The following is a 21,765-nucleotide window of genomic DNA, read 5'->3' on the forward strand; positions in this document are numbered from 1 at the left end:
CTGCAGGCGGCGGTTCAGCCAGCCTCAGGGTCTCGTTACCATCACAACAACATGGTTTGCCATTATTCTTTCCGCAGACCTTCAGTGTCTGCCTCGCCTGGATCAGGAAGGAAACCTCTGCGGCTCGCCTACTGGTATGTGCTGTGGGTTGTTAGAGCCTGCTGGGCTCCATGTCCCTCAGCAGCAGAGCTGCGCACGGCGGGGCTGCCTGGGAAAACAAACACGGTCTAGCTCAGCCGCAAGCGCAGGACAAGGCTCCCGGGCGGGTGATGGCAGCCCCATGTTGATCGCAGAGGGACATGTAATAGCTGACAAAGTCTGAAGTCTTTGGGAACAAAGTTAATGTTTCAGACAGGGTTTGACAAACGAGACCTGACAGAATGGTTTCACACAGCCTGAGCTGCTGGTGTCACGGGACTCGCCTTCCTCACTGCCTACTGAGCGCTCTGCCATCGTATCACTGTCTTGAGGAAACACGGAGCGTCACAGGGAAGCCCTGCATCACAGGACTGAAGTCAGGAAGGTATGTGGAGCATCAGGTGGTCAATATTATTTGGGAATTTCTGATGTAGTTGGTCTGCTCAGGATTTTTCAGGCTTGTTTACAACGTCGGTTTTCATGTCCTTGATTCATCACACGGTAATTTAAGTGCTCCATTGATAGTACTTAGATGCAACTATTCTGGAAATCGGCTTCATTACCCCCCTGAGAAAGAAACCTGTGCCTTTTCAGGAACTTCCAGTGACGTTTACTCAGCGCAACTGGCAGTGACCGTGCCTCAACCCAAAACAATCAAAACAAGGGTGTTCACATCATGGTAGCCTTAATGTACCCTAAAGCGGTGCAAAAGTTGCCCATAGTCCAATTCTCGCTGTTGCATGCTTTTCTCTTCCTTCAGGTTTCACGTTCTTTAGAGATCTCCGAGGACGGTGTGTAAGCGCTCGCCTGGCGACTTCACCCGCCGTGCTTCCCCCGTGCCCCCCGCCCCAGGCCGTGCCGCCCCACGGGGCGCAGGGGTGCTCCTCCCCGCCCGGACGCGGGCGCCTCTGCCGCCCCAGCGCCAGGGACGCTGGCTGCCCTGCGCCCGGTGGCCCTCGTTAGCCACGTCCTCCACGTTCCTCCTGACAGCGCGGGCCTCCCGGGCCCCGGACGGCTGGAGACGTCCTGCTCCGGGGCCTGGAACGAGGTGCGGAAGCCCAGCCCCTGCGGCCCGGCTCGGAGGGGCCCCGTTGCTCAGGGCGGCAGCCACCGGACCCTGCTCCGGGTGAAGGCGGCGGGGCGCTCCCTGTTCAGGGGCCGCAGCGCGGAGGCCGCCCTGCCTCTGGCAAGGACAACGCCTTTCTGCCGCCCATCGCTCGCGCGGGTCGCGGCTCGGCAGGGCTGGTGTCTGTGGTGGCGGCTGGTGAGGTTCTTCTCTGGCCACTGCACCGGTCAACGGCAATTGAGGGGCAACAGCCAAGCGGCCCCCGGAGCCAGCGCGGCCCCCGGAGCGCGGCCCTCGGGGCGAGCCCCCGCCGCGCTGCCCCGGCCCCGGCCCCGGCCCGCCCGCCCGCCCACGCTGGTGCCGGGGCCGGACGGGACCGTGGGACGCCGCCAGGGGGCGCGGCGCGGCGCGGCGGGCGGAAGTGACGCGAGGGCCGGGAGTGACGGGTGCCGCCGGCCATTGGCGGGGCGGGGCGCTGCCGCCGCCGCCGCCGCCGCTCGCGCCGCCCCGCCCGCCGCGCCGTCCCCTTTGTCAGCGCTCCGCCGCCGCTCGGCGCCGCCGCGGGCGTGCGGGCGGGCCGCGGGCAGGGCGAGCGCCGGGCCTAGAGCGCGGCGGCCGCGCCGCCCCCGCCGCCCATGGCCAGCCCGGCGCGGCCCTAGCGCGACCGCCGCCGCGATGAGGAGGTGAGTGCGGCCGCCCGGCTGGGGCGGGGGCCGCGGCGGGCCGAGCCGAGCGGGCCCGGGGCGGGTGGCGCGGCGCTGCGGGAGGAGCCGCCTTGGGCCGCGGCCCGCCGGCGGCGCCGGTGCCCGGCCGCGGGGGGGGGAGGCGCGGGAGCGGGGCCGGGTCCAGACGGCGGAGCCGGGTCCCCGCGGCGCGGCGGGGCGTGCCGCCAGCCGGGACGGGCGCTCCGGGCGGGCGTGAGGGGCTCTGCCCGGCCCCCTCCGGCGGCAGGCCCTGCCCGCGCTCCGCCGGCCCGGCGGCTGCCCCCGCCGCGGACCCTGCCCGGGGGCGCGGAGGAGGGAGCGTCGTGAAATCCAGGAGGGAAGAGTCCTGCGGGCTGGCGGCCGGATGCCCGCGGCACTGGGAAGGTTTAACTAATCAGCGGCTTTTCTCGCGGAAAGAGAAGCTGAGGGTGCCGCGCTCCTCAGCAGCCGGGCTTCGCTCCTTCAGCGCGCGGAGCTGTGTCTTAACTGCAGGCAGAGGCACAAAGGGTTTCGGTTCCCTGTGGCTGTTGCAAAACACGCGTATCGTGGTTAACAGTATTGCTGTGTTCTCCGGTAAGCGAGGCTGCCGTGCCTGCAGAGAGGGGCCGTGACGCGGGTGTCTTCTTTGTTTTAAACTACATAAACTTAACGAAATTGGAGGTGTAGAGTTGTGCTACGTCAGAATGAGCTCTTTAAGTGTGACTGTGCTGGTCACTAATATCAATATGCTGAAGGTTTGACAGGAGAAAGAAAGTTACAGGCCACAGTCCCTTGTGCATATTAATCTGTTAAAGGCACTTCTTCCGCTGCCAAATGGGATGGCGTTTTGCACAGCGAGTCAGCAGGGGTCTAAATCGTCCTGCTTATGTACAGTCATGCAGCTCTGAGTTTCGGGAGGAAACAAAGGGGGTGGCAGGACTGTTGCCTGCACTCCCGTCAGGACTTTTGCTGGTGATGGAGGACGAGTCGCTAGAAGCAGGCAGTCATTTCAGCCTGCTCAGCTCGGCGTGTTAACCTCGAGGCTTTTAAAACCACATGCTGGTCTGTGAAATCTGGGGCATGAATATAGTAGGGGAAGCTGCCTGGGCAGTCTTTCCAACTCTGTTAGTCTATAAAACCGTGTTAAAATAACTTCTTTCCAGCAGTACTTTTGCAGTAAACTGGGACTAAACCTCTTTATTTTCCCAAAATTGAGAGAAAAACTCATCTTCAGCAGGTGTTGAAAGAGTAGGGGTTTATGTAGGCGTGCTTGGAGGGACTAATTCATCAGACTGTGTTGTTACTGGTGGCATCATGAGGTGGAAACTTTCAGATTCTGGACTGAGATGCAGAACTGGCACTTTTGTATAAAAACACTTTTTAGAAATGACGCATTGAGCTTTCAGAAGAGAACGGGTTCTTTTCGCAAATCTCACGTGTTTTGATGGTATGCATTGAAGCTCATCTCATTGATCTCAGCCTTTGAATTAAGAAAACTCCTGTGATTGTAGCAGTTTGCTGTGGGCAGTGACAGGTCTATTTTTAAATCTTCAGTTTTCTTTTGTTTCCTGTAATCTGATCTTTAGTATGATCCTTATACTTAATCTTCAGAGAAACAGTAGTGCCCTGGAATGCAGCAGACACTTTGTAAATACTCTCCAAGTTCTGTCCTTGAAGGTCTAGTGCTGTTTGAAGAGTACTGGGTTGCCTTGAAATTGAAATCGGCAAGAGCTGAAATCCTGGATGTGGAAAGCTCTCAAGTGCACGTCTGGTTCCTTTGATGACTGTAACTTTTTTTTGGAGGAGGTGTTACAGATCTATTTTAGGGGAACAAAAAGTTCCTGTGTGCACTGTGCTCTCCCTCGGAGGTGTTAAGTGTGTGCCATGTTTTGAGAGGTTTGCCTTCAATCTCAGTATTTTGTTTGCTGGGATAAGACCTGCATTCCTCCGCTTCGTTTCGGGCGGCGGGGGTGCTGCTCCTTGCCCAATGGCACAGGACTTGGGAGTAGCTGCTGATTGCAAATGTCTGCTTATTTGTCTTCTCATGCTGTAATGACAGGTGTGTTTCATTTTGTCTGCTTCTGTCTCCATTTCAGGACAAACTTTAAGGTCTGTTCGGTGACTTAGATCACCCCTCAACCATTTCAGTCGGTAAATAATCAGCTCTTACAGGCCTAAATCGTAGTTAGGCCAAAACTGTGGAAGGTGAGGCTGTTATTTAAATGAAACAGCCTGAGGGAAGAAAACTGTGTTATATATTTTTAGTTTCAAAGTTGCAAACTGAGAAAGGGAAATCCTACTGGCCTGGTACTGATGATGTTTCCAGAGATGTGGACAGTCTCTGCATAAGTTCCACTGCACAGTAACTGTTGCTAGCATGTTTTCTCATGACTTATTTTTATACGTACATTAGGAAACTGGAAATATTTTGGTTGCGTAGCTGTTGAGGTTGTTACTTAATGTTTATACTCTCTGTAGAGAATACTATGGCTGTGTTAGTTACTTACAAAAGTATTTGTGAAGACCTGAATGGTGCGTGCAGCAGTTCAGCCTCACCCTCCATGGACTTAACTCATAAAGTAACTCTGGCCGTATTATGTTCTTGGAGCTTGCGATTTAACATACTTTGAGACATGAGAATTTTTTTTTTATGCCTTAGTAGCTGGAATTTGATATTCTGATGATTGTTTACACTCTTCTATATTAACATATATTAAGTTGGTTGCATTTTTTCTGTTGAGGTGACCTGCTAAAGCTCACCTCTAACGCCATTTAGAAAGATTCTTCTGCAGGAGAATGTGAATGTGTTAAGGAGCTGAGGCAAAAGGGGAGGGCTAAATATAGCCATTTCCTGCAAAACTTACCTATTTTTGAGGCTAGCTCTCCAAATGAAATGTACGTCTTCCCAAGCCTACAGAGAGGGATTTTTTTCCTGTTTTACTCTTCACAGATAACGTTGTAGTTGTCTGCAGCCTGACTGTGGTGGGTAAGTCCCAGTGCAGATGTAAGGGAAAACAAAGGGATGGGTGGCCAGGGCTGGGGGAGAGGGGAAGGCCTGTGCAATGTAACTTGACATGGTGTCGTTTGCTTGTCTTCAGTCTGTGTCCAGCAGGGAAGGAATGGAGACTTGCCTCATCTTGCCAAAACTGCCAGACACAGCAACAGCGCAGGCATCAAATAGCTTATTTGGGAGAGATGCAAATGAGTCTGGGAGAGGGATAAAAATCATTTAGAGAAACACCATCTCTATCTCAACCCCTGCTCTGACCTTGCGTTGCTCTTTCACGTGCTGCATGCTGCTTGGGAAGGGAGAAAGCAGGGGGCTCTTGAGCAGCAAAGAAGCTCTTGGGGTAGGAAGAGAACATAGGCGGGGAAAAGAACACCAGTGGGGTGCTGTGGGTGGGTTGTGTTTGTGTTTTTTGTTGTTTTTTTGGTTTTTTTTTTTTCTTTTGGCCAGCTGGTATACTGAAGTCATGCTTAAATTTAATGAAAGCCTGATGCTAAAATAGGATCTAGGGACAGCCGTTGTAAAATAATTAGGCACCCTCTTAGCCCCCTCATCCCTGCCAAAAAAAAAAAGCTGCTTGAATTCACTTGCATTCTTAGGAATTTGAACTCTCAAATGGGCATCTCAGTATCTGCTCTTCTATCTTTTATCTGTTCTACTGTGTATAAACAGGTTAAAAACATAGCCCTCTCACCTATGCAGCTATATAGAAGATTACAGGGTGGTGTTGAATGCAGTAGATTTCTGAGTGATAACTGCTCTCTTACAGCCTCTCTGTGTATGAGAATTCATGGAGATCTGTTGGGGTGGATTGCAGGTTGGCCTTGATGAGGGTATGCACGAGTGTTGGGAGATAGTTTATTTGCTTTGAGACCTGAGGGTAGTCAAGACTGAGACAGTTTAAAAGCATGTTAGTTACAAAGGTATCCAACACTGTCAAAAAACGCACTTTTTAAATCCTGCTGTAGACAAGTTCAGCGACTACACATTACTACACATTAAGCACATAGGTAATTTACATCTTTTACATATCTGTAGAATAAGGAATGATAGTGTTGGAAAGCTGAATTCACATAAGTTTACAAAGTGTTTTGGGATCATGAATTTAGAAAATGCTATTGACTATGAAATGTATGGAATTCCATGGAAATGCTTTCAAGAAATTCCTTTTTTCTTTGCTATGTTTGCAGCCAAAACACAGTTTTAGACTAATGATTTCAAAAGCATAAAAGTGTAGTCAAATAGCAATAAGTAGCTCTAATGAAATAGTTTTCTTTGTTATATTGGACCATGAGTATGCACCCTGTTTCAGCTGATGGGTAATCCCTTCCTTAGAGTGTGGTCTTTTGCAGTTACGTGTGTACAGCTCAGTGTTCACAGACAGGTTCCTGTTTCGGTGTGATTTGCATTTACTGGTATTCAGTACATGGTCTCAAAATTCTACCCTCATAACAAGATCTCCAGTGAACTATGATTCTAAAGTAGCATTGAATCTAGCCTTTGACGTTAATTCCATGGAATGCTAACCGTTTTCTAGAAGGAACATCAAGACTGTGCTGATATTCCTCGTGAAATAAGTACATTACTACTACTTTATGTGAAAGAAAGTAGTAATGTATTTTAGAAATGTGATGGTGTTCTTTGCTAGCAGTTCAGATGCTGACTTTCCCCTGGAAGGCCAGCACTGACCTATGATTCATCTGCCGATGAATAGTCAACATCAGGTGCTGCATCACAGTCTGCCAGTTATTATACGATCCTTTCTTTAAACAGGGTTCTTTTGATCTGCTCTTTCATTTCATGCTGAATTCATCCTGGTTGTCAGTGCTCTATCTTGTTTGCTGAACCAGTACTGGCCCTGAATATTGCTCTGTGGCACGGTGGCCTGGTAGGCCAGGCACTGTGTTGGATCCCAGGGCCTGTTGGATGGAGGATTCTGCCCAGTTCTGCTTAGAACACGTTTTGCATTCTTTGTGCCTGCAAATTAGTGTGCCACCAGCTCTTAAACACCTCTAAAGCCCCCAAGATCAATGTCCCTCATCTCAAATGATTGTGCTCTGTTCTGTTTAAGTACAAAGGCAACATAAGCCTCTAAGCAGTTAGGATAACTCATTGTCCTTCAGATCGACAGTTTCTTTATGCTCAGGACCTGTCATTTTAGTTTCACATGGGGTTGGCTCAGTCTTGGTCTACAAAGCTTTGTGAGACGGTGTAGATGCTGACTCTCTTGCTGAAGAGAGAAGTGTTTGAAAGGAAATATTATAGAGGTCTTAAAGTCACGATTGAAATGTGAGTAAATGGGAAGTGATGATTTTACATTATTTCTTATGATGTAAGAAATAGGGAATACCATGTGTAGTCAATCGTCAGCAGTTTTAAAATTGAAAAAATGTAGTTTTTGTGTGGTGCCTGTTTAAGTTATAGAGTGATTGCAGTGGGAGATTTAAGAGAGGTTTGTTTTTAAGAAAGGAATGGGATATATTCGTAGGTCTGTGGGTGGACCATTAAATGCAGTGGTCCAGATGCAGTTTTGGGCTTGGGAATTTACCTCTGACTGGGAAGCATGGGGTCAGGGGTCAGAGGAGGGTGGAAGAATGACCTTTGATGCTATGTCCTTACGCTTCTTCCTAAGCATCTGCTACTAGCCTCTTCTGGAGTCAGCAGATTACTGTTGAGTTAGGTTTACATTTGTTTTGTTCTTCTGTTTCTCCCGCTGACCTGAAAAGGCAGCTAAATGGTTGCTCATCCCAGAAGTTATTTTTGTCAGTGCATCTCCCCCTTTTGAAATGCCCCTGGCCATGTCAAACCATGTTACTGTTCGCTACCCGTAGTACTTCTGAAAAGATGTATATGAAAGTGTCTGTAGCTTGTTGTAAATTAACTCAAGTCTGCTTTAGGAAAAGGAAGACTATGGCTTGATTAGGAAAAGATTATTAAAACAGAAGACCTCCAGTCTGGCGATTGTCCAAGGCAGACTTTGGACTCTTCATTTGCCTTGTCCGAAATGAACAAAAATGGAGGTAGGAGATGGTGGAGAGGAACACCAGCGGCTATTATCTAGGCCTTTTTACAGAAGAGGAGATGATGCTGCAACTCTTAACCTTCTAAGTACCTGGAACATTCCTTCTCAGCATGCTGAAGCCACAGATGATCCTCAGTTGAATGGAAACTGGTAGGAGGACCTCTTCCTCGTCTTACAGAGCAGTTGTAACTAGTTGTGCTCACTGGAGGTCAGGCATTTCTTGTTCTGACTCCAAACCTTACCTCTCTGCTAATAAGCTGCAGAAGAGAGGCCAACAAACACCTCTTCTAATTGCAGGTCTGCTGTTTGTCTGGCAAGTATCCTGTAACAGTAGGAGCAGGTTGGCAGCTTTTCGACAGCTGCCTTTGGCTGGGCGGATAGCTTGGAGGCTAGAAGTGGCTTCCTTTTGAAGTCCTGCAAGCTGCTGATCTCTGCGTTCATGAGTCTGTGTGCCTCAGCAGGCCCCTCCAACCTTCCTCTCTGAATGGCCTGGGGTTCCTGGCTGAGCAGTTTTAGGCAGTTGGTGCTGTGGTTGTGCAAGCCTTTTTGCTGGCTACTAATGCCAGGGGAGTAAGTAGTCGTGCTTGTCCCTCTGCATGTGCTGTTCTTTCTCCTGTTCTGGCATCTCTGTGGCCATGTGGTGAACTGGATAAGGCATTAATTTGGTTAAAACTTAGCCTGTCTTTGCCAGATTAGTTCTAACCTGGGTAAACTGGTTTGTTTTTTCGTGCTGGTGCTAAGGAGGGACTGTGTGCTACCTCGACGTGTTTGTGAAAACCTTGCCTTACTTGAGTGCGTCGTGGGTGTGCCGAGTTTGCTGGCTGTGACCAAGGCTGCTTGCAGAGTACCTTGGCCCGGTTTGTCAGTGCCAGAGTGGACCTGGTGTGGTCCACTCCCCTGGAAGAGTTCCTGCAGGTTTCTTTGCTGCCTGCTTGCTCTTGGTCCCAGTTGTTACACCAGGGTGTGCTCAAACACTCAATTTTGGAAGTTCCGCATGCCATGGCTCTTGTGCCACGGCTCTAACACCTGCCTGTCCTTCCGTCTTGTAAGGATTGTGACCAGCATGGCGGCCAGCCTGTCCTCTGTGAGGCGCCTGCGTTACCCATCCCTTTAGGGGTGGATAACTTCCTGCGATGTCAGTTAGTATTGAGTTGGAGGTAGAAGAGATGAGATCTACATCTCCTTAGGAACAAATGCAAAATTAAACAAAATGCACATTTGTATTAGTCAACCTAAACAGACTGTGCTATTTAGGGCTCTCCACTGCAATAAAGTTGTTTCTTGTGTTTGTGTGGGTGGACTGCAACAATTAAGTCATTTTAAGGCTGAATCTTAAAAGAGAAAATAAAAATTAAAAGATAATCATTTGGTTTAAGAGAATAAATTAATTGTATCATGTTATGTTAGAGAAAAGATAGATGGTACCCTGCAGGTTGTTTATTATTGGTAAAAATCATGTCCATGTTGAAACTTTTCTTGACTTCTTCAGGAGTAATACTTTTGGGGTTTTTTTATCCATTAAATTAAACTCTTTACTGATGCTTGAGTGTAACTGCCTGCTGAAGCTGCAGTTCTGTGTAGCAGCCTGCTAAAACATCGATTTTGATTGCATGGGCTGGACAAATTCTAGACTGTAGGATGATTTGGCAATGGATTTTATGTGGCAGTCAATCTTGTAGTATTATAATGTGTGTGACTCCTTGTTTTCTGTTGTCAGAATGAAAAGATACATGACTTGTAGGGCACTAGTCTGAGTGTTAAATTAGCTAATTCATATCTACTTAGGAGTGGAATTAAAATAAGTTGTGTATTTTAAAAAAAACTGTCTTCAATTTGACTTTTAAATACTGGCTCAAGTTTAATGATAATAAAAAGTATTTTAGATGTACTCTTAGCTCATGGAAAAAACTGCTGATGCTTGTGAATTAAAAAAAAACGGGGGATGTGCTTTTGGTGATTGTGATTACAATAGAAAAATAAAGTAAATATTTGGAAAACTTAGGCTGAAATTCTTTTGCGGCCATTCATTCTTACTTATTGGGAATTGATCTAAGTAATTTTTATTCCACTTGACCTGTATTTTTGGACTGAATTGTAAAACCTGTGTGCATACGACTCAACCTGTGTGAGTCTAAACGAAATGATGATAAAAAGATGCTTGCAAGGCAATTTTCACTCTGCCCGCTTTTCATCTCAAGGGTAACTAGGCGTAAATGTGGTGTGGAACCATCTCTGCTTATCTTGATTCAGGAGCTGTCTTCTCTGAAGAGGTAGCATAGGGTCTTTGATGTAGTTCTCCTCTCTCTGGGGCAGAATCCTTTTGCTGCAGTTCAGAAGCCCTTTCTGTCCAGACTAGCTAACCAAACCCAAGTCTGTGTAAGAGCAGAGGTACGTCTTTACTTTGTGGTTATGATGAAGGTTAAATCATTTGAGTATTGGCTATCCTCCAACATCTTTGCATAATTTGAACCCTTCTTTGTCCAGAAAGAAACATGCAAGTTATTTCAAGTCACTGGGATAGAAGAAAAAGCTCCACCTAAAAGATTGTGAAGAAACCTGGGATATGTTGCCCCTACCTGCAAATTCCCGCGTCGTGCACGTGCAGCACCAATAAAGGCGCAGCTTGGAGTACGGCTGGTGGCTTCCTATTTTTCAAATGTGTCATAACTTGGTCTTTCCTCCATGTCTGTTCTCATGGATCCTGCCCCTCGGCTTTTGTTGTCGGGACTGTGCACTTCTCAAAAACTCTTGAACAACTCTTTGGCTTTGCTTTTGCTGTCTCTCTTAACCTCATATTAGTTGATTGTCAATTAGGCCTTTACAAATGTGCCAGAAATGCCACGTAGACATTTTTGTGTGTGTTTGTGGACCCGGCATGTTTGCATCAGCCTTTAGTAGAGAGTAATCTAAGTGAGTAACGTGTTCCAACTTGCCTGAACAATAGGGTGTATTTTCTGTCTTTGTGTAGGCATTTTACACATCTGTAAGACTCATGTCCATACCTCTGAAGCAAACTTGTGCATAATTGTTCTGCAAAACCTGTTCTAAAATCTGAAGCTGTTTAGACCCTTCCCTCCATACACGTTTCTTACGACACAAATAATATTTTGAAGAATGAGTGCATCAATATGACTGTTCCTAAGTTATGGAAATAAAAACCTAAGCACCATTAAAATACTGTTTGAAAGAAATACGGTATTTCCATGACTTGTGCAAAAGTGGCATTTTTTTTAGTGAATGGAAAAGTCTTTGACTTCATCTTTTTAGTTGGGATTTGATCCTGGATGTTGGTTAGACATTCAAATAAAACATTTATTGGACTCTAATGTACAACAACATCCAGGATTTTGAGGGAACTTTATCTTGTTTCTCCATTAGGAAGGCCAAAAAGACACGCAGTTATGAGCCAGAAGACCAAACTCACTTTTAGAAGCTGTCAGTTTTTGTATGCCGTTACTGGAGTCTCTGGTGAGAAATCGGTGTTTTTGAGTCTGCAATGCAGTTTTATGCCTTCCTTTTAACAAAGGGTCTGCTAGCAGTAAAACTTGCTTTATTCCCAGTCCGGGGATTTGTAAAACTTTGACATGTAGACCAGTTATAATTATGTTGGTTTAGTTCCCAAAGTGGATGCTCTTTATTCTAAAAGAGGCCTTATTGCATGCAAACAAGAGTATTGAAGGCCCTGAAATGTTAGCATTTGAATGGTTTTGGCTTAGCTTTAAAATAAGTATCTACTGGATATAGAGCTCTGGGGAGTGGACTAAAGCAAATGAAAAAGGTGAATTAGCTTGAAGTTGTTCTGCAAGGCTGGGTTAATAGAGCCACAGCACATCAACACAGTGGCAGATGAAGACAAATGAAAAGGATTTTGAGAGCTTGTTTATATTTTGAGGCTATTCAGAAGTGAAGTAGACACAATTCAGAGGCTGCACAGAGTCCTCTTGTTGTCATTCTTACTCTGCAGCATCAGTCTTTGTACAGCCTAAGCAAGTTTCCTGCGAGCTCCTGCGCTACTCCCGCAAGGAATATTCCTGGCTGTTTTCTGATCTAGGGAAGCCTTTAACTTGCAGCTTTTGAAAGACTTGTTTCATGGTACTTGATGGTTCTTTTGAGACCTGGTTGAAGAAATCAACAAGTTCCCTCTTTGAAGAGGGAGATTTACAGTTTTTCCTGAATGTGATGAAAATCTGGAAAGAGAAGCAACTGCGCTTCTTCAGGCATGTGTGCGCCACAGGATGACCAAAACCAAAACAATTTGGCAAACCCCCCTATTTCTGGGGAGGGAGGGAGCCTAACTCATAGCTTTCAACTGCCTTCTGGAAGGAATGCTGGGGTTTGGTAGTTCAGGGTGAGTGGAGAAGGCTCCCTCCCCCCCCCCCCACCCTTGGTGCTACCTAGCTAAGAGTAGCACATGGTCCTTTCCCTAACGAGTACTCTCTGTGTTCTTTTTGCTCCTGAAAGATTCATAACAGGATGGACTTCTTTCTAGGATTATGTGATTGTGGGACTTCACAGCAGTTGGGGAAATTGGAGGACTTTGTGGAGAATCTGGGAGGGCAAAGGAGCCTCCTTCAACAAGCTTTGGAGGAGACCTGAGGGAATATTAGGCAAAGGGGACCACAGAATTTGGGTGTAGGTAGCTGCCTGTAGAAGTGAGACTGGAACCAGCCTGGAACTTGGAGAACCAACGCAACCTGCTTTGTGTAGGGTCTTCAGCTTGGAATTCCAACATGTGTGAACTGAAGTGGCCTTGGCACTGGGGTCACAAGGTTTACAGCGTGGAGAACCCATGTGCTGGGAGTGAAGGTCTCCTCTTCTGTCAGGCCTCTTAAAGGAGAGTTCTGGAGAACTGAGATGGAGTTTGTCTCTCTTTACAGATACAAGTAGTTGGTGGGGGTAGAGGTGGAAGAGGGACACTCGGGCAGGCTTTGTGGGACTCTTAGGTGTCACTGTGAGAGGGGTTAATGGCAAAAGCCCAGGCATGTGGCTGAATAGCCATAAAAAAGTAAGTTATTGCTTATCAGCTGTTAATTGGTGCTGTTCAGCTCTGTGCGTACACATAGTGTTTCATGAATATGGGTAAAACAGTAGCTGAAAACATTTCACTGAGATTTCAGGGGGTGTGTCTTGGTGTTTACCCTGCAGTTTCTATGTCCCAGTGGATGCACTAACTGGTACGCTGTAGTGCCATGGCACCATGATGAGGTTCTTGGTGGCAAGTCAGAAGTGTGATGGCGTCGAATTGCATGTTTGACTCAGGATTGTCTTACCTGACCAGTTCGTAGTAGCACATGCAACATCTCACAGGGTGAGGACTGTGGTTTTTAACAGGGTTTTGGCGGTGGGAGGTGCGAGGGAACTGTTCTGCATGGTGCAAAGGCTGGAGGCCTTGCAGTCTCCCTTGTGCGGATTGCACTGGCAATGACCCTCTGCAGGTTGAAGTTCAAGGACCCTCAAAGGAGTAGGATTCGGTGAGCATCTGCTAAATTCTTGCATGGCTGTAAAGTGTGCATAAAAAGGTTTCTTTCTAAAATGCTAACCAATGTGAACAGAAAAAAAAAACCAAACCAAAACAAAACCGCAAAGAGAAGTGAACAATTAGCTGTAAAAAGAAATCTCTGAGGGTTTGGTGTGCCAGTAGTGTGAAAGGATATGAAATCTTATTTTTTTCCCTCAAAGTTCTCAAATATTCTTCCAAAAACGTTAAGGCTTTTTTGACACGATTGATCTTATTTCAATCCCACAGGTGTGTTTGGTTGTATGTGAAGTGAGGGATTCTTCTGAAAATGAACACGTTGCAGTTGTAAAAGTTGGTGCATAAACATGTAGTGTACTGAAAATGTGCCTGCTTATCCTTATCTCTTGAAGGTGCTTTGAAAGCAGTTCTTCCAGTTTCTCCATAGCTCATCTTTTGGAGTTACAGCCTTCCTGTAACAAGTGCATAAATAACGTTTCATTTTTTAGTTTAATGTTTGTCTTTGCTTTATACTGAAGTTTTCCTTGTCCTTTGTGTTGTGCTCGAGGTGGCTCCACACAGAGATGTGGAAGTGCCTTAGGGTGGCTTGCGTGCCCTCTGTTGGCACTGCTAAACATCCCAGGAGGATGAAGAATGTCCCAGATTCAGTTCGTAATGGCATAGTAATTAAAAAATGGATGTTGGACAAGCCAAAAATGTCTCATTTAACACTCTCAATTTGCGTATCACAATCGTATGAAGAAGGTGTCTGTTAAATGTGTTCGTTGACAACTTGATGCAGCTATAGTTTTTACCCAGATTGTTCTTAGGATTACAGCCGATAGGCGATCATCTTTGGTTCTAACAACTGAAGAAAAAAGTATGCTTAATATGTTATCTTCTTTTTGGGTAGTAATTGCTGGTCAAGAAGGCTATAGTAGCTACTGTGTCAAGAACGAACAAACAAACATCAAAGGAAAGAAATCGGTCTTCTATGGCTAACCATGAATTATAGCTTAGTATTAAATTGGGTTTTCTCACATAATAAGAAAACAGTACAGTGGGTTTTCTGATGTAGTATTCGATCAGTTTCTTGAGACACCGAGGAAATACTTAAGTATCTAAATGTTAAAAGGAGATTCTGTTGATTCTCTGGTCTTGAAAGGCCACTTTTGTTACCAAACAAACAAAACAACCTGCAAAAACATGTCTTCTCTGTTGCAAGTAATTTAAAATGTTTAAATAAAATAAATGAACATAGTAAAGATTTTCACATAAAAAAAAAACGTGCAAAAAAAAAAATTAGCATTTGATTTTACTCTGAATTGAGTTAAAAACTAGAAAGCTAAAACTTAGAACTCCGTGGAAGAATTTGAGGAAATAATGAGATTTTAACCCCTGAGCTGACCAGCCCCTGAAGCGATGCTGAGGTCCTGAAGAAATAAGACTTCACGTTTGCTGTTATGCGTGTAAAGTATAAAAGTTTAAAATTAACCTAAATGGTTGAACTGTTTTGGGTTTAGTTTAATTTAATTTGTATTTTTGTTTTCTTGTTTTTCATAAAACAACACAGTAAATGCTAAATAAAGTTTATTAAACGCCTGCCCCAGCTGCCTAATGAAGATGATTTAAAGGTGATTAAACACTCCCTCCCAATCTAAGACATTTCAGAGATTCCCGAAAAGTTCTTCAAACCTTTCACTTCAAGATGGTGCGCAGGCTGATGGGTGCTTGCTGCCGAAGGGGATCGCAGCGGGCAGGCGGCCGAGCGCCCACAGCTGGGTACGGCACAGGCCAGCTGCGCGGGCGCGGGTCCTGCGCCTGGCCGGGCGGGTGGCACCGCCGCCTGTGCCCCGCTGGGCGGGTGGGCTCGGGGCTGGGAAGTCGGCTGGGACTGCTGAAAGCAGAAAAGCATGTTTGCATCTGATCTATGAACTGAGAAACAGGGCGATCTTATCCCCCCCACATCCCCTGGTCACCCAGACAACAAGATCAACTGGCTGGTTGTGGTTAATTTAGTACAGTAATAAGCGGGCTTTAATAGCAAAATGTTTTGATAATTTTTCTTGCATAGTTAGCACAGTCTATCTGTTCTAAGCCTGTTTTCCAATTAAAAGTAAACTTTTGAAATATTCTATTTGTAAGAAAGTGAATAATCAAAATAAATGTATCGCTTTCTATTACGGTAAAATGTGAACTATAAAAACTAGGGACCTGGGTTCCTGGGTGTTAAAGTAGAGGCATGAGCTGCTTTGGTTACGGCTCGGTTAATGAAATAGGCCAAATGCAGTGGAAAGCAGACCTTCCTACACGGCTGTGACGTGGGCTGCCCTTTCATGTGAACTGCCGTTTGTCCCCCCCTCCTTCCTTTGCTGTATGCTTCCCTCACAGCACGCTTGCCCTGTTTCTCTCTCTTGCTGGCTATTACTCCACGCACTTTTTGCATCTCTCTTGCCTGAATTCTTGGTTGGGGTAAGCAAAGATTCGCAGCAGTAACTTTGGGGGCCGTCCTTCCCCAGAACTGCAAGCCAGCGCAGCATGCTCTCAATAACAGTTAAAAGTCATCACCTTCCCTTCCATCCCCTGTTATTCATAACAAGACTGCCTTTTTCCCTGGAAATGGTCTGTAAGTCCGTATTTAGTTAGTCTTAACAATATGTTCATTTGTGTTGGACAATAATTAACCTTTCTTTAGAAAAGAACAAAAAATAAGTGCAAAATCAGATGTAAAATTGGTTATTTAAATTGTGACTCAACTTGGTAATTTAAATCACCTTGATCAACTTGGAAGTATTTAAATACATATCCAAAACCTGAAATGAATATTCCGCCTGTGCAAATGTAAAATGCTGTTTTGAAAATTTCAGAAAACCAGGTAAAATTCCAAGGAGTTTTTTTGTAGGTTGTTGGTTTGTTTTTTTAAAACCTTTAATTTTGCTTAGCTTTTCTTTGATCATTATGCTTAAACAATTACTCAGTAGGGTTTATTTTGCATTTCTGTAGCTATTTTTTTCCTGGTAGTAGTCCAGAGAAACTTCAATCCAGTGCATCCATCCTGAGTACAGAATTCCCTGTTCAAGTAAAGTGGCTACAGCAAAAGGGGGAGCGTGGCTGTATTCAGGGGTGTTGAATATTCGTTCTGTGGATTTATGCAACGTGAGCTGAAAAGGGTTGAAGGTATGAAGTGCTTTGAAATAATGTCACTGTCATTTTATGCATTTCTAAGAATAAGACTTTGAATTTGAGGGAGGAGACAGGAGGAAGGGGATGAAGATGGAGTGAAGTCTTAAAGCAGTGTGGAAGGTCCAAAGAAACCTTTTACCCTTCTATAAGAAAATTTCTCTAATGCCAGTGTGGCATAACACAGCCCCTAGAGCTGTGGTGCAGAGAACTGGAGCAGTCTAGGAAGGATGAAAACACTCTATATAGTGCTAAAATAATTCTGTGCAGTGTTACTTGCCTGAAGCAGCTTGTGCAGACTGGCTGGATTTTCAGGTGGGCAGGGATTGTTTTCTCCTGGGGAGCAGTGCAGACCTGCAGAGATCCCTAGCTCGTACAACCCTCCCCAGAATTGCTAGTTTGGCAACTCTGCCCCTAGGAAGTTTACCACAAAATTATTTTGAAGCCGTTTGATTTCTTTGCAGTCCAGCTTGTGGGAACCTCAGTGTTTTTGGGCTTTGCGCCGTGGCTCAGTCTGCCTGCACTGAGCTGGCGTTGCTGCTGGTGCGTTGCTGCTGGCGCCTGTGTTGTGGTGCGATGGCAGTGCAGGCTGTTGCACGGGCGATGACAGAGCTGTTCAAACATCTCTTACCCTTTCCTCCCCAGCTGGTGACAGGTGAGCTAAGGCTGCATTGGTATGATCAAATACAGACCATCGAGCAGGGCCTTTGCTCAGAATTCACGTTCCCAGCAGCTTGTAGACAAGAACTGCCAAAAGCTCTCTGGCTTGCATGTGGTGCTAATATGAGATTGTCTACCACTGGTCATATAGAGGCGTAACAGTTGCAGGACTTTAAAGAAAGAAAACAGGCTGATGAGTGCAGCAGTGAGATGTATAGTTTAGTCGCTGCTTGAGGAGAACTGGAAGGTAATGTACACTTGCAGGTCCAGAAATAAATGGCCCTCTAAAGAGCTGCAGGTAAGAAGTCATCTCTTACAAAGAGATGTTTAAACTGTTGTTTAAAGATCTGTTGTTAGTAATTATGTTTCTTGCAGCAGTGTTTTTATAGCAGTGGATCGGTGTTAACTCGTCTTCACCAAAACCCAGATCCTGTGTTGTTGAGTGTTTAGTGTCATTGCTAAAGATCACAGCTGACTGGCACCCTGGCTATGCCCTTCAGAACCTGACAGGAAAAAAAGGAACAAAAAAGGTGTTGGTCCCAGCTAGAAAAAAGTCCTTTGAGATCATGCACTGCATTCAGTTACAAAAGCTCCTTTAAGCAACAAAACAAAAAAGTGTGAGGATGGAAGAGGCAGTCAGTCGCCTCTCTCTTCTTAGCCTCCTGCTGCTGAGGTGCCCTGAATGAGATCGACCCCGGGCTCCACATTCCTGTCAGCTACATGGCTGAAGGAGGAAATATTTCAGGCACTGTTCATTATTGCCTCCCTTAACTTCTTTCTTTGACATTAGCACAAGTTCAATCTAATCCTTTCGTAAGTAAGGCGACAATGTTTGAAAATTATCTGCTATGTGGTGTATGTGAAGTTCTTCTAGTGCAGAAGATAGCCGAAGAGAAGGTGGCCAAAAGGAGAGTGCATGGACTAGAAGGCAGATGTGAAGGTGAAGGATAGGGGAGGCTCCAGAAAATGGAGTGAAAATGATCGTTTTGAAGGACTTGGAGTGAGTGAAAATGATCATGGTGTTAGTAAGGGAACAGCAAAAGAAGAGAAATCAAAGTGCTTTTCTTAGTTAAATGATTTATGCCATGTAATTTTTGTAGGTAGCTACATTTCAGTTTAATGCATTGTTGTGAACTAGATATTAAGAAAATGCGGCATTGCTTTTCTAATTCAGGAAAATTCTAGGCAGAGAGAAGATTTTGTTTGATTGTATAAATGGCTCTTCATGAAAAACAAACCTGACCAACAAACAACTTCATGCAGTAGCGGTTCACTATGAACTCAAGAGTTTCAAACTCTGCTAGCCCCGGTCTTGATTATCTTTGCTCTGGGAATCTGTGAGGAATATTAAGATGATCTTTTCTGACAACTGTGAGCAGGACAAGAAGGAGGTCCCTTCCATCAGACAACAGTTCAAGCCCAAACTCTAGTACAAATGAATGCAGTCTTACCCATGTCCATGGTGAAAGTTACACAAACAAAAGGCAAATGACCGTTGCACAAATCAGTAGGGATTGCTTTTATTTTTATTAGCTCAAATTGTCAAGTAAGTTCATGTTGTTTAGTTAATTCTGGGAATTTGGGAGGTGTTTTAGTGATTTCTGTGTTTATCTGATCTGCTTGTTTGCTCGCTGGTGCTTAGCTTTATTTAGAGTGCCGGGCTGCCTGCGATGTGGATTGGAGACCTGCAGTGGCAGCGGGCGTTGGGCGATGGCACAGTCCTGCTGTTAGCTGAGCTGGTGTGCGGGGAAGCTGTTGCGATGTCAGTGCTTCTGAGTACTATGGCTTTTAGTTAATCCTTCTTTTCAGAAAGGAAGTACCTAATAAGTTAGTAGATGCCTTGGGAATAGGCATGGGTATAAAGCAAAAATCTGCTAAAACAGTAGTAATTTCTGAAGTGTTGCGTAGAGGGTTTTTTGTATGTATTCAGTAGCAGATTACCATTTGAGTGTATGCTGTTGTCGCTTCCCCGAAGTTGGCTGAAGTTGGCATGAGACATCTATTTGAAGGTGATAGTCATTGCTATGAGACTTTGTTAAAGTGGTTGTACAATGTAGGGGTTGGCACTCTGTCCTTCCACTTGCAACACAATGGATTGTGTTCAACAGGAACTATTTTAATTGATTTCCACTCTGTGTTATGTTAAAACTCTGCTGCTAGATGTAGAAACCCGTGACACATGTTTTGTTTGTTCCTGAAAACATACACTTTATTCTGCTTTGGTCATTCAAATTCGTTTTACGTGATTTTCAGCTGAAAAAAATGCTGTATTTGGCAGCACTTCAGCAGCAAAGCAGCTTCCTGTGGCCCAGGACTATAAACGGTATAATTTGTCCGGGGGGGGGGCTGTGCGTTACAGAAATGAGAATTCCTTCTCTCACAGCGTTCATTGCTTAGCACACAGCAGCGTGGCTGTCGGAAACAGCTGGCACCGTGGGGAGGGACGGGAGGCAGCGCTGGCTCAGCGCGCCCGCTGCTGCGAGGACCGAGGATGGGTTTCGCAGCCGGTCCGCAGCGGCAGGCAGCACCGCGCTCCGGGAGCCCCGGGCTCGGGCGGTGGGTGCTGCCGGTGAGCGGCGGGTGGAAAACATCTCTGCCACAGTCGCCCGGCTCCGCTTTCCCAGAGCGCCCAGTTATGCTGAACGCGTGCCCGTGGCGGGGAGCTGTGTGTTGGGCTGGAAGCCAGGTCTTCGTCAAGGTTAGGTGTGCTGTCTGTTGGGGGGAGAAGGCAGGCAAGCAAGTGGGAGAGTATTTCTTTGGTGGTAAGCCTTAAGTTTGTAATTCTCTTCAGTGTGATAGCTGGTTAGAAAATAACCAGTAGTCATGACTTCTGTTAATTAACTACTAAGAGTTAAATAAATGTTGTTGGAAAAACTAGTCTGTGTTTATTTGGCACGTCTTTCTCCAGAAAAGGCTGGTGCTAGTTGGTACATGCTCGATTTCTGTGCATGTCTACAGCGTGGTTTTATGTTTTTTCTCTGTATTGATTTTCATGATTCATTGAACATGATCTAAGCAAAAAGCATACTTAAATGACACTGGAGACAGCTGTCTGTTAAAGTGGGACACTTATGTGTGCTGACATGGCGCCAGGTTTTTTTCCATTACTTTGTCAAGTAACACACACCATTAATATTTCTTTGTTTAATTTCCTTTTCTAGGTCACTGGTTTGTCACCTTTGTTTTTTTAAAGAGCTATGGTAAATTCTTACTCTAAACTTTCGTATTGGTTTTGTTCCTGTTATTTTTCTGATAATCCTTTTTGAGGTTATTTTGAAGTGGAAAGGGCTTTACATTGTGTTTGGGAATCTGTATGAGGGACTCGTTTTTTTCCTCCCAGTAGAGCTGGTACGTGTGGGAAATTCGGATAAAAGCAGAAATGTATGACGCTCTGGAAGCTGATGTGTAGCTTTTTCCAGTTTTAATCTGTCTCTCTCCTTTGTACGGCAAGCTGAAGTTCCAGATGTTGTTTTGGCTTGGAGATAGTGAATAGGGGAAAAATAAGCATTCTTAATGCTAACAGAGTCAGACTGGCTGGTTGTGTACTGACAGGAAAATGGAGAGATAAAACCTCCGCTAATGGTGCGTGCGCTGCCTAAGTAGCCAATAAAACAATGCCGTCTTCACTGGAAATAAGTCCCAGATTGGCAATGATCAGTGCCAACTGCAAGAGGGGACAGCTGCAGAGGCTGAGAAGTATTAAAGTAAAACTAAACATTAACTCACTTGGATAGCAGTGGGGTTTTGTTCGCGTGTGCAAATCCCCCCCTTTTTTTCAGTTAAAAGTTGATTCTTAGCCCCCGTTCTTCTCCCCCCCCCCCCCCCCCCCCCCCATCTTAGAGTCCTGCTTGCTTACCTTCAGTAGCTGACGTGGATGTTGGGTGGGGGTGCAAAGCTGGGGTGGAGGGGTGTCAGTAAAACGTGCTTTCAGGGTCAGATGGCTTTATGGCTCTTAACTGCATCAGAGTTTTGTCTTGGAGCACCAGTGTGGTTTTTGAAGCTCATCCCCCTGATGAGCTCCATTTATTGCGAGTTGCAGAGTGGTTTGGGCATGCATGTGCTGGATTCCTTCTGGAGGAAACCAAGCTGCAAGCTCTGTTTCTGCTGTGTACCAAATGTGCTCCATCCCAAAATGTGGGCGTAAAGGTCTCAGCCTCTTCTGGACAGATCTGAGCCACGTGTGATAGTGGCAACTTCCAGTAAAGGGACCAGGCTAAATCCACTCTGATGTAAAACTGCGAAATGCTTGTTAGGAGTACGTATAGTGGCCAGGCATGCAATTTCCTGTACTAGTCTATAGGTTATGTATATAATAGTCTGTCCATTTTCCATGTTATATTATATTAAATACGTAAATATGCTGTGTCCCGTGTCTCTTTCTGACCTGTTCCTCCTGTCATGCTTATTTCTAAAATGTATGAGCAGTTCATTTTTAAATGAATGCTGCAGTTCTGCTTATTTTCTCCTTAATCTTTTCTTTTTTCTTTTTCCATTGTTGAGACTAGGAAATGGCAGTTTCTGGTCAGTGGCCTGCTTCCCCCATCCCCTCCAGTG

The 21,765-nt window shown here is 45.7% G+C and overlaps 1 protein-coding gene across 4 annotated transcripts in view; it reads left to right on the plus strand.

Moving 5' to 3' along the window:
• The first annotated feature begins 1,785 nt into the window (after positions 1 to 1,785).
• ACVR1 (activin A receptor type 1) overlaps positions 1,786 to 21,765 on the plus strand; it is a 67,979-nt gene continuing 47,999 nt past the window's right edge. For 2 of the 4 annotated variants that reach the window (XR_012674021.1, XR_012674022.1), the window contains exon 1: positions 1,790 to 1,887. Coding sequence is in view for 1 of the 4 variants with exons in the window: in XM_075152611.1 (XP_075008712.1) it covers positions 1,880 to 1,887 (8 nt within the window). In the remaining 3 variants the exon portion in view is untranslated. Of the gene's footprint in view, positions 1,888 to 11,365; positions 11,385 to 21,765 lie in introns of those variants that run through there. The other 2 variants (XM_075152611.1, XM_075152612.1) reach the window with 2 other exon arrangements.

The sequence above is a fragment of the Calonectris borealis genome, chromosome 6 (genome assembly GCF_964195595.1).
Source record: "Calonectris borealis chromosome 6, bCalBor7.hap1.2, whole genome shotgun sequence".
Lineage (NCBI taxonomy): Eukaryota > Metazoa > Chordata > Aves > Procellariiformes > Procellariidae > Calonectris > Calonectris borealis.